The sequence below is a fragment of the Amphibalanus amphitrite genome, unplaced genomic scaffold (assembly GCF_019059575.1).
Source record: "Amphibalanus amphitrite isolate SeventyFive unplaced genomic scaffold, NRLGWU_Aamphi_draft 001030F_arrow, whole genome shotgun sequence".
NCBI lineage: Eukaryota > Metazoa > Arthropoda > Thecostraca > Balanomorpha > Balanidae > Amphibalanus > Amphibalanus amphitrite.
Window position 1 is genome coordinate 239,223 of NW_024882524.1, and position 16,207 is coordinate 255,429.

At 53.5% G+C, this 16,207-nt stretch overlaps 1 protein-coding gene across 2 annotated transcripts; it reads right to left on the reverse strand.

Moving 5' to 3' along the window:
• Positions 1–231: 231 nt before the first annotated feature.
• Positions 232–13,897, reverse strand: LOC122369388. 2 transcript variants are annotated; one of them, XR_006254393.1, is made up of 5 exons: positions 11,679–13,897; positions 11,236–11,307; positions 6,722–6,754; positions 1,785–1,960; positions 232–1,301 (listed from the first exon to the last, which is right to left on the reverse strand). XR_006254393.1 is itself a non-coding variant. In XM_043344101.1 (5 exons), exons 1-5 carry the CDS (start codon positions 11,746–11,748, stop codon positions 1,296–1,298), a joined length of 357 nt encoding a protein of 118 aa, XP_043200036.1. In that variant the 5' UTR covers positions 11,749–13,138; the 3' UTR covers positions 232–1,295. The 2 variants fall into 2 exon arrangements, 1 of the variants encoding a protein (XP_043200036.1); XM_043344101.1 differs by having other exon boundaries at positions 11,679–13,138.
• Positions 13,898–16,207: the final 2,310 nt, after the last annotated feature.

Sequence of the window (16,207 nt, forward strand, 5' to 3'; positions counted from 1 at the left end):
AACGGTAAAACATAATGGACAATAACGGGTATGCAACGGCGCAGAGCAGTTGAGAGGCCACCAGCGGCGTCCGGCAGGAGCCGAGCCGGTCGGCCAGCGCGCCGTCGAGCCGCGGGCTGGCGCCGCCCGTCAGCGCCAGCCCCGCCTGCAGCTCGCCCACCGACGGGCTCCGTGTGGACATGTGCAGCGTCACGCCAACGGCAGCATGCCGCTACGGTGCAAAAAGGTTCATTTTCTGACGACTGACAGTGTATTTCAATAAGGACACAAAAATGCAGCTGCCGGACTGGCCACCCTTTGCCGACCACACATGGACCGACGGCATCGGGCGCTGCCACTGGACCCTAGCACAGACTCGATCGGATCAACACAATCTTACACCAGGCACACAACACACAACGGATCATGGTACTCAAGTCCGTGCCATCGGTGTCACTCAACAAAAACGGTGCTTCTGTCTCAATGTAAAACTCAATGTATGTACTTACTGACGCCGCGGGCGGCTCCGGGCCGCGAGTCCCATCCGGACCCAACCCAGCACAGCCCAGCCCCCGGCCCGATTCAGCCCTATCACCGGGCACCGCTGCCAGTGCCGAACAGGGAAGGACGGACACCAGAGAACAACTGATGACAACGGACTTACGAGAACTTACAGCATCGAAACCATTATGAGGAAACACGTTATCGAGATACACAACAACCCATACACACTTCACACGCCATCTTGACGCTCACGACTCCGACGTACGCTAGGCCGCTGGCCACCCTTTGCCGACCACACATGGACCGACGGCATCGGGCGCTGCCACTGGACCCTAGCACAGACTCGATCGGATCAACACAATCACTAGACTTACACCAGGCACACGAGACACAACCGAACATGGTACATGCGTCCGTGCCATCGGTATCACGCAGCAAAAACGGTGCCTCTGACTTCTGAGCTTGATAACCAAACTCAACAAAAACGGTGCTTCAGAGCTTGACAACCAAACACCGGACACGGCCAGCAGGACCTACTGCAGCGCCTCGAGCGATCCTGACATAGGCCATGTGGCGGCTGTTCACTGGCTGCCACAGAGAGCACTGCTGACGTCGCGGGCGGCATCGGGGCGCGGGCAGGCACATGTATTGTCGCCGCGGGCGGCATCGGGGCGCGGGCAGACACATGTATTGTCGCCGCGGGCGGCATTGGGGCGCGGGCAGACACATGTATTTGACGCCGCGGGCGGCGCCGGTCCCCAAGTCCCGTCCGGACCCAACCCAGAACAGCCCGGCCCGGCCGCTCCAGCAGCTCACTCCTGAGGGCAGGGACCACCGAACTGATGTTAGTTACGCCGTGAAATCGGACGGAGTCATGGAGCTATGTGAAGGAAATACAATATTGAGCCTATTACGGTTTTCAAAAGCGTTTTTTCAGCGACGCGCTAGCTCCACCAGGGGCGAAACGGCGAGGGGGTCGTAGTACCCCCCTCGGCCGGCGCGTATGTAGAAAACCAATAGGTCCGGCGAGGGTTAATACCGCTGGAATTTGGCTTATTGAAGTAAAAAAATGCGGTTGGAGCTCTGCTGGCTCCAGTTCTATGAACTCAAAAATAGGTCACCTTATCCACACTTACATAGTTATGACAATGAACATTGAAGAACTAACTGACGATTGACTCAGTTAGTATCAAGGAGGAATCATCCCTTGCACGCCTAAAATAAGCAACCGAATATAGCGCATCGCAACAAACATACGCGCCAAGTACAAAGAAGTGCATCAATACATTGTCAATACTTACTGCCTTCTGTTTAAGTTTGTACATCTTGCATCTTATGTCATTCAGATTATGGCCGTTGAACGGCTCCCTCTTGTACAGGTCTCTGAGGTCATCCATACTGGGTACCCGCCCACCGCGGGCTTTCAGTATCGCCCGCAGTCTCTGCACTTCGGGCACAGACCACTTTACATATCGCTCTGAAAAAATAAAGAAATGTTAACCCTGTTATACGCCTTGACTAGCCTGAGGCAAGTTTTTTACCAGCGCCGTGACGCTCTTCCAATCACAATACATCGATGGAAGGACAAGGGTGCATTCACAACCTTTCTAGTCAGGTAATGGGCCGCCCTACAGTTATACACGTTGTCAAAGGTGAAAATTATTCTATTGTGACACCGTTGACGAACTTCCTGATAGACAAAAAGGTAAAACACAACCAATTACTGGTTGCTTTAAATGATTTTCTCACAGCACAAAATATTTAACCTCAGGCCATCACCTTTGTTTCAAAGAGTTAACTTTCTAATTACATACTTATTCGGAAACACTGACGCCCGGTGTGATACCGACTTTACATCTGTTATACCCGCATGATATACTTTCGTCTGCTCCGGGTGATTTAGTGATAAATAGCAGACATGGTTGTTTAGTTCAGCACTGCTTAGCGGGCATCAACCGGGTAAACGGGCCTACCTAGAGCGTCCAAACAGTGTTGCGGTAGAGCATCTCATCTTCCGTCGGAGAGGCCAACAGCCTGGTGAGACTACTACAGAATATGTGTCCGCTTTGCGAGCACTAGCCAATATATGTTACTTCAGGACGATAAATTAGACATCGGCAGCCACATCAGCCGCACAGCACCAGCCGACGTCCGGCGCTCGGAAACGGAGGAACATCTGGCCACCCTTCCAGACGACGCCGTGTAGGTATGGAGCGACGGCTCGGCGGAGGGAGGTGTCTCAGCCAGAGGGAGTGAAGCGTTGATAATCCTCCCCTCGGGCGAGGAACACGAGCTCCGAGCCCCCGCAGTCAAGATATGCAGCAGTACCCGCGCTAAGCTGGTGACGATCCGCGGGGCTCTGGAGATGCTGCTACAGCTGGAAGGCGGCCCGGCGGAGAGCCCAGTCATCGTCTGCTCAGACTCGCAGGCGGCGCTCGCCACGCTGGCGAGTGGTGCTGGGAGTCAGACGACCGACGGCACTCGGTGCCGCCGTATGGCGACTGCTCCTGACTCCGAGTCCTCATACAGTGGATCCCGGCACACTGCGGAATACCCGGCAACGAAAGGGTGGACGTGCTGGCTAAAGTGGCCTCCAGCATGTCGCAAGCCGCCGTCCCGATGGACGTCCGCTGCTTCGTAAAGGCTGATTGTTTGAATTGGACAATTGAATTGGACAATCATATACGAATTAATTTCGTGAAGGCTGTCAGCCTTGGCCGCTCCGCCACCAAGGCATGGCATCGCAGCTGGACAGACAGCATCTTCAAAAAACATTATGGGAGACCGGATGCCGATGCCGGTGCTTCTGGTGTCTCGGGACGAGGCGGTTAACGTCCACCAGCTGCGGGCGGGACACTGGAGCCACTCGTAGAGTTATCTGCGCAGGATCGGACGCCACCCCGAGCGCGAGTGTCCACAGTGCAGCGACCTGGCCTGCCCAGTGCAGTGGCGCGCTGCCTGGTGTGCCGCGAGGGTCCGGACACACCGGAGCGCGTGTTGCTCGGGTGCCCATGCTTGGCCGGAGCGAGGCTCCAACTACTCGGAAACATATGATCGGACCCTACGCAGCTTTGGGACGGCGGTGTCGTGGCGGCCTTCAGCCGCGGCTACCTCAGTCACCGAGAGCCGTTGGGCTACGGCCGGCCATGAGCCGACCCGCGGAGAACAAGAGCAACAACTTCAGGACGATTGAAGATAAGACGATCAGATACCTCGTGGTGGAACAGATCCTGCATCATCATCTAGCGAAGTTCCTGCAAGACGGTGCCCTCACCCTGGAGAAGGTGCTCGATTTGTGTGAAGCCTACGAGCGTTCAATCCTCCAGTCGTCTGATGGCTCGTCATGAACACAACGCAGTGGCTAATATCAGCCGACAGCCGCGGTTGACAGAACACCCAGCATCTGTAGAAGGCCATGCGGGAGCTAGGGGCTCGCTGACCATGCCAACAGCCAGGGCCCCTCAGTGTCCTGCCAGACGAGTGACCTGACGCGTCTGTGGAAGGAAGTCACTATGCTGCAGTCGGAAAGAGGAAGTTAACACGAGTGAAGAAGGCCACCATGGCGTTTCATGTGTTGCAGTGCAAGGTAAACACCTGCAGTAAGTAAGGTGACCGGCCCTGTCATCCTGGAGGCAGAGAGGCGTAGGCAAGCGATGACACTTACGGTGGATGCTGGTGAAACCTGCTCGACCTTGAGACTTTAGTGCAGAGTACGTCTGCCGTCTCTAGGGATGCACTTACGAGCCATCCACATCCAACCTCCTCAGGTTCGGGAGAATGCATTTCAGCGTGACAGGTAAATACTCTGCGACGTCTGCGTGCCACAGCCCGGTACCAGTCGGTGGATGCCAGCCTCTTCCTGGTGGATACATGGCCGCTGCGGAAGCCATCACAGGCCTGGGTCTGATGCAAAGCTGGGTGTCACCATTTCCCAACATCAGGTGAGGTCTTCACCATACAAGAGGAGGGGGATGCGATTCTCCCGACCATCAATGGCTACCAGCATTACAGCATCCTCGTCCCAAATGTCCCATCCTCGTCCCTAAGCCCACGGACTACAAGCTGCGCCGTCTTTTGCTCTCTGTTCGAGATGAGGTGCAGGAGGAGCGGAAGACATCGTGGAGAAGATTGAAGCGTCCTCATGGGTGAACCCGCAGGTCTTCTCTCGCAAATTCAACGGGCAGCGTTGACATCAGGTGGCCCAACTCACATATTGTGGCTGAGATATATCCTCTTTCGACAATCGAAGAGTACCAGGCTCGACTTCATGGCAGAGTCTACAGCAACATCGATCTCCGGTCGGCATGTGAGCAACTGGAACCCCATCCGGAGAGCAGGAACATCAGCGTTCATCTCGCACGGTGAGTTGATACGATTTCTGCAAATCACCTCCGGCCTGGTCTCGACAGACTCTGCTTGCCAGAATCTCCTTCACAACTTGTTAGGGAGCTCAGAAGTTTCCTCTCGCTGACTTGCTGGTCGAATCGCTCCATCCCAGTCTGCGCTTACATCCGACAACTTGCTGTGATTCTACGGAAGGAGTGCTGTTCGAGTGGATGGGGAAGAGTCAAGGTTCCAGACCATCAAAAATGGTACCGAGCAGCCCGGTTCTGACGCCCTTAAACCGAGACCTACCGACAGTGGTGACGTCACGGCCACGCGCATCCGAATCATTCATTTGATAGCACTGCTGGGTGCTGGTGCCATCATGTCACAGCTGTCCTGACGGCTCAGTGCTTTGTCCTGACGAGCGGTGCTCTTTGTCCGACCGTGAGGCCCTCAGTGCCGTGCAAGCAATGGAGCGGTGGAACGTCTACCTCTGAGGGCGACGTTTAACACTCCGGACTGGCCAGTCCGTGATGAACACGCTCCTCGCCTAAGTTCTCAGACTGGGCGGGAGCACCTGTTGCTAGGTGGTAGGCTCGAATGCTACCGTACGTCTACGAAGTGACGAGCGCCCCTGCCAGCAGGATCACTGTCGCTGACGCACTGTCACGCCAGCGGCTGTCCACTACAGGGCCCGTAGAAGAAGCCGATGAGGAAAAGGTCGTCATCTGCGTCAGGGGCGAACACCTATCACCGCTAACGGAGAAGAAGGTTCGAGAGGCAGCTGTAAAGGACCCTGAGGGGTGTTCACGGGCACCGCACACTGCTGCGTGCGGTGTGTGCGGTGCGTCCAGCAGGCGTGGGGGTAGGGGATGGGTAGGCGGCTCTGACGTCACGGCTGCGTGCGGTGAACGATCCGCTGTGGCCAGTCCCGACCGGCCACAGCGGTCGCTGTGTGCGGTGACGGAAGGCTGACGTAGGGGACGCAGTGGGCGGAGCTTGGAGGCTGTGTGCGGTCCGACCGCACACAGGGCCCGTGAACAGCCCTCAGCTCTCCAGCAACTGAGTGACGTCATCCTTTCCACTTCAGCAAAACTCGTCCCCTGCTGTCATTTCGGAATTCGGCAACACCGTGAGACTTGCTATAGGCATGTCGTGCCACTCTCCGTATCTCAAATCGTCCATTTGATACTGATGTCCATTGATACGGCTTTAAAGATGCTTCAAGACGGCAAAAACCCATACGTCCTCGCGACCGAACAGGATAAACTCATGCAGACAGCATATAACCACATGTCACAAAGCCCACGTCGTCCTTGTGTAGTGTAGCGCGTATTGGTTTTGACGTTGCAGCATTTCATAATCTGCAAGAACGTCTTGGGTTTACCGAGTGGATTTTGTCACTGGCACATAGGTTAGCCATGACGTGTGGGTTTTCGCCTACGTAGTGGGTTTTGACTGTGTCACTTCCGTGCTTTTCAAAGACGTGTGAATTCCAAAAGTTGTTTTTCCTCTCCCAAAAGCTTTTTTTGGTTTTTGAAAAAAAATCCTCATGGCATGAAATAGAGCTTTGCAAGCTGGTCACAATGGTGTAAAAAACGAAAAATGACCCAAAATTGACATGTGGGGTTTTGACTTTGGACGGCAGAATGTGTTGGACTTGGTGCTTCATGCTTCCTTGTCTGCCGTTTCTTTGTTTGTTAGCCATTGCCGCAAGATACATAGGTGCCTCTACTATCGAGTAAAAAATCGGGAGGGGCAAACCATCAACTTTATTGTTTCTTTGCATATAAAAAGGTATACAAATTTAACAAAGAGGGTATTTAATGCAGGAAATTTCAATACGTTTATGAAAATAATGCAACACGTAAAGCTGATGCAGGCGATGTAAGGCGCCAAACCTTTCACTTACTTTTTTTGCGGTCCTTCTTCCGCTGTTCATGGCCTGTGGACATTAAAAATATAGTTAACATTAGGAATAGAACCACTTAACCATGTAATTCTGTTAACATTACATGGTTATGCATGAGAACATAAATTTGGCCGGGGCGTCGCAAGTCCATCTACGACACGTCGCAAGTTACGACACATGTCCCGTCGCAAGTTGTGTCGTAGCGAAAAAGGAGGGATGTTGAGGAAAGAGGGTTTGTCGGAGGATACGACAGAACGTAGCTACGACGAGGCTTAAATACCCGCTTTACTCGAGAATTTAACCCGCGCACCGACGGGGGGGGGCGGATATCCGCCCCCCTGAGGTTTTTCGCGAATAGCGGGAAAACCGTGGCGCGTAGCGCCGCGAAATTTGGTATGACTATTCCCTTATCAATTTTACACATGGTGTGCAAGTTTGAACCTCCTACCTTTCAAGGTCAGGTCACCAGGTCACTTTGAATGACCCAACCTCAAGTCACTTTTTTGCAACTTTGTCACCGTGCCAGAGCTACAGTAGATGTCGGAGGCCTTTGAAAGTCGCAGGATGTTATTAGGTCATTAGTAGCTACAATTTGTATATCTCGGAATTTTGATATCGGTGACCTAAGGTCAGGTCAATTTCGCGACCTCCCCATTATAAGTCAATGGGGGAAAAATCAACTCCCTGTTTTTACCACTAAAACGGGTCGGAATGGCCCCATATACCATACATGACTTCATATACGATCAACCTTCACTACCTTGAGGTCTGTTTTGCTGTTGGGCAGCTGTGAGGTCATGTGACGTCATCAAAGGTCACCAAAGGTTTTTGGCCAATAACTCCGTACAGGAACAAGATACAGACGCGTGGATGGTCTCATTGTGTTCAGCTCGTCAAGACGCATCGAATGATATACATGATGACCTCGAGGTCACGTGACCTGAGGTCAACCTTTGACCTTGACCTTTCGAGGTCAACATATATATCATTCGATGCGGATTGACGAGAGGATCACGATGAGGCCCTTAGTTTGTTCCTATCTCGACTAATTCGAAAGTTATTCGAGAAAAACTATCTCCATATTTAGCGCCGCCATTTTGACTTTTTCGACCCCTGTGACGTCATCTTTGACCTGACCTGAAAATGACCTTAGTAAAAATTGTAGATCTTGACCGTGCGTATCCGATGCCGTTTACCGCTTGTCGCTATCTTGCTTCGTTCTCGAGATCTCAGGGGGGGGGCGGTCATCCGCCCCCCCCCCCGTCGGTACTAAGTTGGCGCAGACCCCCGTCGGTGCGCGGGTTAAAAGGACACGATCAGCTGATCCCGTAGTAAACGTCAGTAAGGTCGAAAACTCTATCACGCATAACGGAACATTCGCCTTTCTGGTTTGAGAGCTTATGAGACAGCCAGGTCAAGCATGTTCTCTGATTCTGAAGCTTTGTCTCAACTGGGTGACTTGTGATCGCTAACGCTCACATAATTTGCCATAAAATTTGGGGTCGATCACAGGAGATTCGTGGCTAAAGAGCATCTAGAAGCTATGCTTTAGAAGAAATGAGTTCAGAGAGTTTGAAGTCACAGAGAGGTAAGAGAGTTGAAGTTGGAGGTCACAATTGGAGGTTACAGAGGTCATCTGGGACACGTCAGGTCACAGAAGTCAACTTGGGGACACGTCAGGTCACAGAGGTTAACTTTGGGTCATCACAGAGCTCAATTGGAGGTCAACTGGGACACGTCAGGTCACAAGAGTCAGCTTGGGGTCATCAAAGAGCTCAATTGGAGGTCACGGAGGTCATCTGGGACACGTCAAGTCACAGAGGTCAACTTGGGGTCATCACAGAGCTCAATTGGAGGTCATATGGGTCATCTGAGATACGTCAGGTCACAGAGGTCAACTTGGGGGTTATCACAGAGCTCTATTGGAGGTCATGGGGGTCATGAGACACGTCAGGTCACAGAGGTCAACTTGAGGTCACCACAGGGCTCAATTGTAGGCCATCTGGGGACACTTCAGGTCACAGAGGTCAACTTGGGGTCATCAGAGACCTCAATTTGAGATCAGCTGGGACACGTCAGGTCACAGAAGTCAGCTTGGGGTTATCAGAGGTCACTTAGAGGTCATAGAGGTCATCTGGGACACGTCAGGTCAGAGAGGTCAACTTGGGGTCATCACAGAGCTCAATTTGAGATCATCTGGGACACGTCTGGTCACAGAGGTCAGCTTGGGCTCATCACAGAGCTCAATTGGGACACGTCAGGTCACAGAGGTCAGCTCGGAGTCATGAGAGAGCTCAATTGGAGGTCATATAGGACTCGTCAGGTCACAGAGGTCAACTTGGGGTCATCACAAAACTCGGAAGTCATCTGAGACACGTCAGGTCACAGAGGTCAGCTCGGAGTAATGAGAGAGCTCAATGGGAGGTCACGGAGGTCATCTGAGACACGGCAGATCACAGAGGTCAACTGGGGTCATCACAGAGCTAAATTGGAGTCATGGGGGCCATCTGAGACACGTCGTTTTTGGAATTGGGAGAATCTTTTGGGGGATGCCCCTCGCAACGTCCAAGATCGCCTTTCTGGACTCGCCAGTAGTTGCTGGAATGATATAAGGCTGCTTTGTATCCCTGAATACCCCAATGAATTTGAATATAACATATTATGCACCATTTTTAACACTCGCTGGCACGGATTGAGGCCTCACAGATGACCCGTCGGTTCAAGCTCTATAACTCGCGTTAGCGTCAACGGATTGTAACCAAATTTTAACTCAAGTTCAAACAATTTTACACTAACCATGTAAATTTCGTGACCATGGCCCGAATGACCTGTGACCTGTGACCTCTTCCTCAAAGCAAGGTTAGCTTACGACACAACTTACGACTGCTATTTCAAATTCGTAAGTTGTGTCGCAAATCAGGCAACTTGCGACAGGCTTTACTACTTAAAGGGACTATCCCACCTTTAACATGGGGTTTGAGTTGAGATAGCCAAGTTTGCGGCGAGGTTCAGAAACCTATATCTATCTAGGTTGCAACCCCCGCGGCCTCCTGGTGTTGAAGAAATTCGTTCCCTTCATTTGAAAATGGGCCTTGTACAAGGCCCTATCTTCAACATGGAGCGACCGTTAGTGTGACGTCACCTCGTTTAGTCGTTCTGATTTAAATGGGTTTGTTCGTTGAAAAATCGCTTAAAACTTGGTCTGAACTTTGTTGTGGTGCCTACAAAGTAAAAAGAATCTGCTTTATGACAGTAATGTGGCCTGGGGAAGGAGGTAATTTTGGGCTGTGACGTCACATATTTGAAAGTTTGTGTTTGGAATATGGGAAGTCTAAGATGTTTAATGAAAAATAAATGCCAGAACCGTGTTCCTGGTCATCCAATCTATAAAGTCGGGCACAATTTAACTGGTTTTAATAACATTTTAGAAGGTGGGATAGTCCCTTTAAGTAACGCTACTCATCGATTGATCCCTCCAAAAACGACTTACTACACAACTTGCGACACGTCGCAGTTACGACGAGGCTTACGACGCTCTGGATTCCTCCGGCCAAAAAGATCTTTTCGCTTCATGTCTTGTTAAAGATTTTGAGTTTGTCGTTTCGTTAGCACGACGTCCCCTAAACCTGCACCTGTCTACTGCTTTTTTTTTGCCACCCCGAACAAGAACGACTGAGGGGGGGGGGGGGGCTTGATACGACCCCACTTACGTTTCGCTCCCATGGAACTAAAAACAGCAAATTTTCATGGGAAAGGGGCTCATGAGTCCTCGCTCCCTAACTACATCAATATTTAGAGGGTTTGCATGATAAAAGCCAGCATTAAAAATAAAAATGGCGCTTTTCAGCACGAAACGCTACGTGTCTCGAAAAAAAAACATAAAAGCTAGAACAATTAAGATAGCATTCGATAACTTAGAACAAGCCCTATCGAGCTTTATCAAAATATTTTGTCTCAATACGTTAAGCTCAAGATTTCACCAAAGGAGACGCAGTGAGTGTTGCTTAAATACTTTTTTTGCATATGACATTTCATATGTAACAGATTTAGCAAAATTGCAAACGAGGCCGAGGGTAGACGAGGTTGGGTGGCGGGCGGCGCTTCACGCCGCCATCGAGCTGCTATTGCAAAAAAAAAAATCACCATGGGTCGGATTCCCTCCCTCCTCAGACGGACGTGAGTAAAGGCATTCTCGCATGGACAATGCAGTTATTGAGCGATACGCTTATTATCCTGCATCGATCGCAGTGCTTCAATAAATGCATATGAACTCACCTATGCAATTGCCCTCCCACTATAAAACTTCAGGCCGGACTATAGTCTGTTCCATATCAAGCTTGCGGTCGGAGTCCCCTTGGCAGTTCCAGGCAATTCGCTGAGCGCGCTACTCCATTCAATAATTTGAGTCTTAGAATGTAAGATGTATGCACAGAAATCACGCACTGCCTTCAACAGAGCACTTCAGCCGCAAGCTTGACATGGAACACACTATAGATGTAGTGAATGCGCCTCACCTCCTTCATCGTCCTCTTGGCGATCATCAGCCGGACCGCCCTCATTTTCAGAGCCTGGCTCGTCGAAGTCCTCTGAAAAACCGTCTCTGTCAGATTTAAGAATATGTGTGATGCAAAATAAGTGCCTGCCATAATGGGCAAGCATTTCTGAAAAAAAACGCTGAACGGAACATATGTGCTACGGTGGTACCCGGACTGCTTTGGCTATCCGCGCTCGTCCTTAATCTGAAGTACAGCACCATGGGTCTGCATATAACCTAGTAGTACCAGTGAACTTTAACGGTCTTACATTGCCTTCGCTCTGTACGATTCTCTTCATGGTGTTATTGCATTGCCTCTTTAACACTACATTGCAAATTAATGCTTTAACTGCATGAAATGTCTGCTAAAATGACAGACGAATGGTGATGTTACGATTAGCACATGTACAAACGATTAGTTACCTTCAGTGAGCATCTCCTCCAGGCTCCGTCCGCTATATTTTGAGAGGCATCCTTCGTCCAGCTTCATCATCAGGATGGAGGCACGCGTCAGTTCGTGAGTAGCGTCTGACAGTCTGTAGTACCACGATGCACGTCTTTGTCATGTCCCATGTGCCGGGTGAGCACCTCCATATCGAATTCACCCATCTCTAGAATCTGGGACGTTGTAGCACAATATTTCCGTAGTTTTGTTGCATGGAAGAGATCTGCCCTGTTTAGTGCCATGTCCGACAACTGCTCTTTAAGCACCACGCCTGCGTTGTAGTGTCCTGTAGTCCTCGCCAGAGGGTTTGCGAACAGATACTTGTTATCCTTGTCAATGTACGTCTCCCGGTTGTCTACCAGTAGCTGCAGCGGAGCCGCGCAGTCGCTCGGTATCAGGGTGGGGACCTTGTTCCCGCACTTGCCGCGGGACATGACGACGTCGAGCTCGTTGAACAACTTCTTTTCTGTTTCACCCATTGACTTGTTCACTTCTTCTACCGTCTCTTGTTTGTACATCTCTCGGTTGATCCATGATTGCAGCAGGATGCTGCTAAGCTCCTTAGGACGGCGTTTGTTGAATACTAGCAAACGGGCGAGAACCGCTTTGCTCAGCCTTGCATAGTCTGTCATGCCATGTATTCCCTTTTCTGTCATTTCTTTCACTCGTTCCTTCATTTTTTCGGTGAAAAGCTTCAAATCGCTGGTAAAGGGCAGCATGTCTTTCTTGTCATACTTGTTCGACTCGCGGTTCTTCAGCGCTACGCTGCTGATCTTCACATTCCAGAATTGGTCCACGTGATACAAGAACGCCTCAGCATCTTTCACTTCGCTTTCTTCTTTCTTGATCAGCGCAATGCCCTTCTTGAGAGCAGCCAGCTGTCGTAGTTCGCCTCCAATCCGCATGGCCTTTGAAGGAGTTTTGTATGTGGGCAGCCCCGTGTGGGCGTTTAGCTTGTCCTGCTCAAACCCACAGACGGATTTGGTGGCACTTACAACCGTATCAAATCCTTCGCCATTGATCAGCTCTTGCATGCTCTTTCCGGCTGCTTGGACAACTTCGCCCATCATCCTTAGGCGCTGGCTTATCTGCGCAAAACCCGACCTTCCAAGTTTCGCGTGCAAGTTGGCACCCCACTTCTTCAGGAGTTCATCGTTCTTTATGGTCTTCGTAACTGCATCGTCGTGCATACGAGACAATATGTCCTTGTGATACCCAGTATTTTTCTTGGCCGTCACTCAGGAGCGTCCGGCTCTCTGCCAGCACCGTGGGAATGTCTGGGCATTCTGTTTTGCGAGCCACACAGTGATGTTTTATGTGCTGCATCATGTTGGTTTTAACCACAAAAAGATAGCAGTAAGGACATGGCACGTAGTCGTCCACGGACGCCTGGTCCGACTTCCTTCCCAAGATCATGTCACCTTCACCCTTTGTAGGACGAGTTTGTTGTGCTCCATGTTGCCTTTGTTGATCATCACGGTGATTTTCATTTTTCGTTCCTGCTCAGAATCACACTCCTGTATATCCTTGACTTCCTTCTCGTCACGGTGGACCGTCTTGATATGGCGCCATATCAGATTTCTCTTTTGCTTGCAATATATGCAAACATTTTTTTTCCGCACTTCGCCGCACGATGCGCCGTTCCTCGCCGACTGAGATGTACGCGACTGAGAACTGTGCTGGGGCGGAGCCACCTCAACACCGTCGCTGACATCAGACTCAGCTCCCTGTTCTCCGTATTCGTTCTCCTCCAAATGGTGGTTCTCGGGAGCCGTGATCTCTGTTTGATTGCACATCAAGTGCTCAGGAAAAGTCCATGTGCCATGGTCCCCTGCATCCTGGACTGAAGCCCTCGAAGTAGAGCAGGTGGGTGACATAAGGTCGTACTCGCTTGCAGAGAACGGCGTCATGTCGATCAGTTCAGTTGGCAGTGCTGTTGAATAAGAGGTTTTTACTGACCCACAAACTCCCGTCTCAGAGGTAGGTGGGGAAACACGAGACGGGGCTCCAACCGTCGCCCCAGTAGTTGTACACAGATGAAGAGCATCCCATCTTCTAGCGTCCGGGGTCGGGACGGGCGGCAGGCCTCCAGCCGCAGTCTCGGAAGTCGCACGCAGATGACGGGCATCAGCCCGCCTTCCCGCTTCAGAGGTCGGGACGGGCGGCGGGGCTCTGGCCGCAGTCTCAGAAGTCTCACGCAGATGAGCACCCACCTTCTAGCGTCCGCGGTCGGGACGGGCGGCGGGCCTCCGGTCGCAGTCTCAGAAGTCTCACGCAGATAAAGAGCATCCCACCTTCCAGCGTCCGGGGTCGGGACGGGCGGCGGGGCTCCGGTCGCAGTCTCAGAAGTCTCACGCAGATGAAGAGCATCCCACCTTCTAGCGTCCGGGGTCGGGACGGGCGGCGGGCCTCCGGTCGCAGTCTCAGAAGTCTCACGCAGATGAAGAACATCCCACCTTCCAGCGTCCGGGGTCGGGACGGGCGGCGGGGGCTCCGGTCGCAGTCTCAGAAGTCTCACGCAGATGAAGAGCATCCCACCTTCCAGCGTCAGAGGTCGGGACGGGCGGCGGGGCTCTGGCCGCAGTCTCAGAAGTCTCACGCAGATGATGAGCATCCCACCTTCCAGCGTCGGGGTCGGGACGGGCGGCGGGGCTCGGTCGCAGTCTCAGAAGTCTCACGCAGATGATGAGCATCCCACCTTCCAGCGTCGGGTCGGGACGGGCGGCGGGCTGGTCGCAGTCTCAGAAGTCTCACGCAGATGAGAGCATCCCACCTTCAGCGTCCGGGGTCGGGACGGGCGGCGGGGCTCCGGTCGCAGTCTCAGAAGTCTCACGCAGATGAGAGCATCCCACTTCTAGCGTCCGGGGTCGGGACGGGCGGCGGGGCTCCGGTCGCAGTCTCAGAAGTCTCACGCAGATGAAGAGCATCCCACCTTTAGCGTCCGGGGTCGGGACGGGCGGCGGGGCTCCGGTCGCAGTCTCAGAAGTCTCACGCAGATGAAGAGCATCCCACCTTCTAGCGTCCGGGGTCGGGACGGGCGGCGGGGCTGGCCGCAGTCTCAGAAGTCTCACGCAGATGAAGAGCATCCCACCTTCCAGCGTCCGGGGTCGGGACGGGCGGCGGGGCTCCGGTCGCAGTCTCAGAAGTCTCACGCAGATGAAGAGCATCCCACCTTCTAGCGTCGGGGTCGGGACGGGCGGGGGCTCCGGTCGCAGTCTCAGAAGTCTCACGCAGAAGAGCATCCCACCTTCCAGCGTCCGGGGTCGGGGGGCGGCGGGGGGCTCCGGTCGCAGTCTCAGAAGTCTCACGCAGATGAAGAGCATCCCACCTTCCAGCGTCAGAGGTCGGGACGGGCGGCGGGGCTCGGTCGCAGTCTCAGAAGTCTCACGCAGATGAAGAGCATCCCACCTTCTAGCGTCCGGGGTCGGGACGGGCGGCGGGCTCCGGTCGCAGTCTCAGAAGTCTCACGCAGATGAAGAGCATCCCACCTTCCAGCGTCCGGGGTCGGGACGGGCGGCGGGGCTCCGGTCGCAGTCTCAGAAGTCTCACGCAGATGAGAGCATCCCACCTTCTAGCGTGGGTCGGGACGGGCGCGGGGGCTGGCCGCAGTCTCAGAAGTCTCACGCAGATGAGAGCATCCACCTTCAGCGTCCGGGGTCGGGACGGGCGGCGGGCCTCCGGTCGCAGTCTCAGAAGTCTCACGCAGATGAAGAGCATCCCACCTTCCAGCGTCCGGGGTCGGGACGGGCGGCGGGGCTCCGGTCGCAGTCTCAGAAGTCTCACGCAGATGAAGAGCATCCCACCTTCCAGCGTCCGGGGTCGGGACGGGCGGCGGGCCTCCGGTCGCAGTCTCAGAAGTCTCACGCAGATGATGAGCATCCACTTCTAGCGTCCGGGGTCGGGACGGGCGGCGGGCCTCCGGTCGCAGTCTCAGAAGTCTCACGCAGATGAGAGCATCCCACCTTCCAGCGTCCGGGGTCGGGACGGGCGGCGGGCCTCCGGTCGCAGTCTCAGAAGTCTCACGCAGATGAAGAGCATCCCACCTTCTGCGTCCGGGGTCGGGACGGGCGGCGGGGCTCCGGTCGCAGTCTCAGAAGTCTCACGCAGATGAAGAGCATCCCATCTTCTAGCGTCCGGGGTCGGGACGGGCGGCGGGGCTCCGGTCGCAGTCTCAGAAGTCTCACGCAGATGAAGAGCATCCCACCTTCTAGCGTCGGGGTCGGGACGGGCGGCGGGGCTCCGGTCGCAGTCTCAGAAGTCTCACGCAGATGAAGAGCATCCTTCCAGCGTCAGAGGTCGGGACGGGCGGTGGGGCTCCCGCAGTCTCAGAAGTCTCACGCAGATGAGCATCCCACTTCAGCGTCAGAGGTCGGGACGGGCGGCGGGGCTGGCCGCAGTCTCAGAAGTCTCACGCAGATGATGAGCATCCCACCTTCTAGCGTCGGGGTCGGGACGGGCGGCGGGCCTCCGGTCGCAGTCTCAGAAGTCTCACGCAGATGAAGAGCAT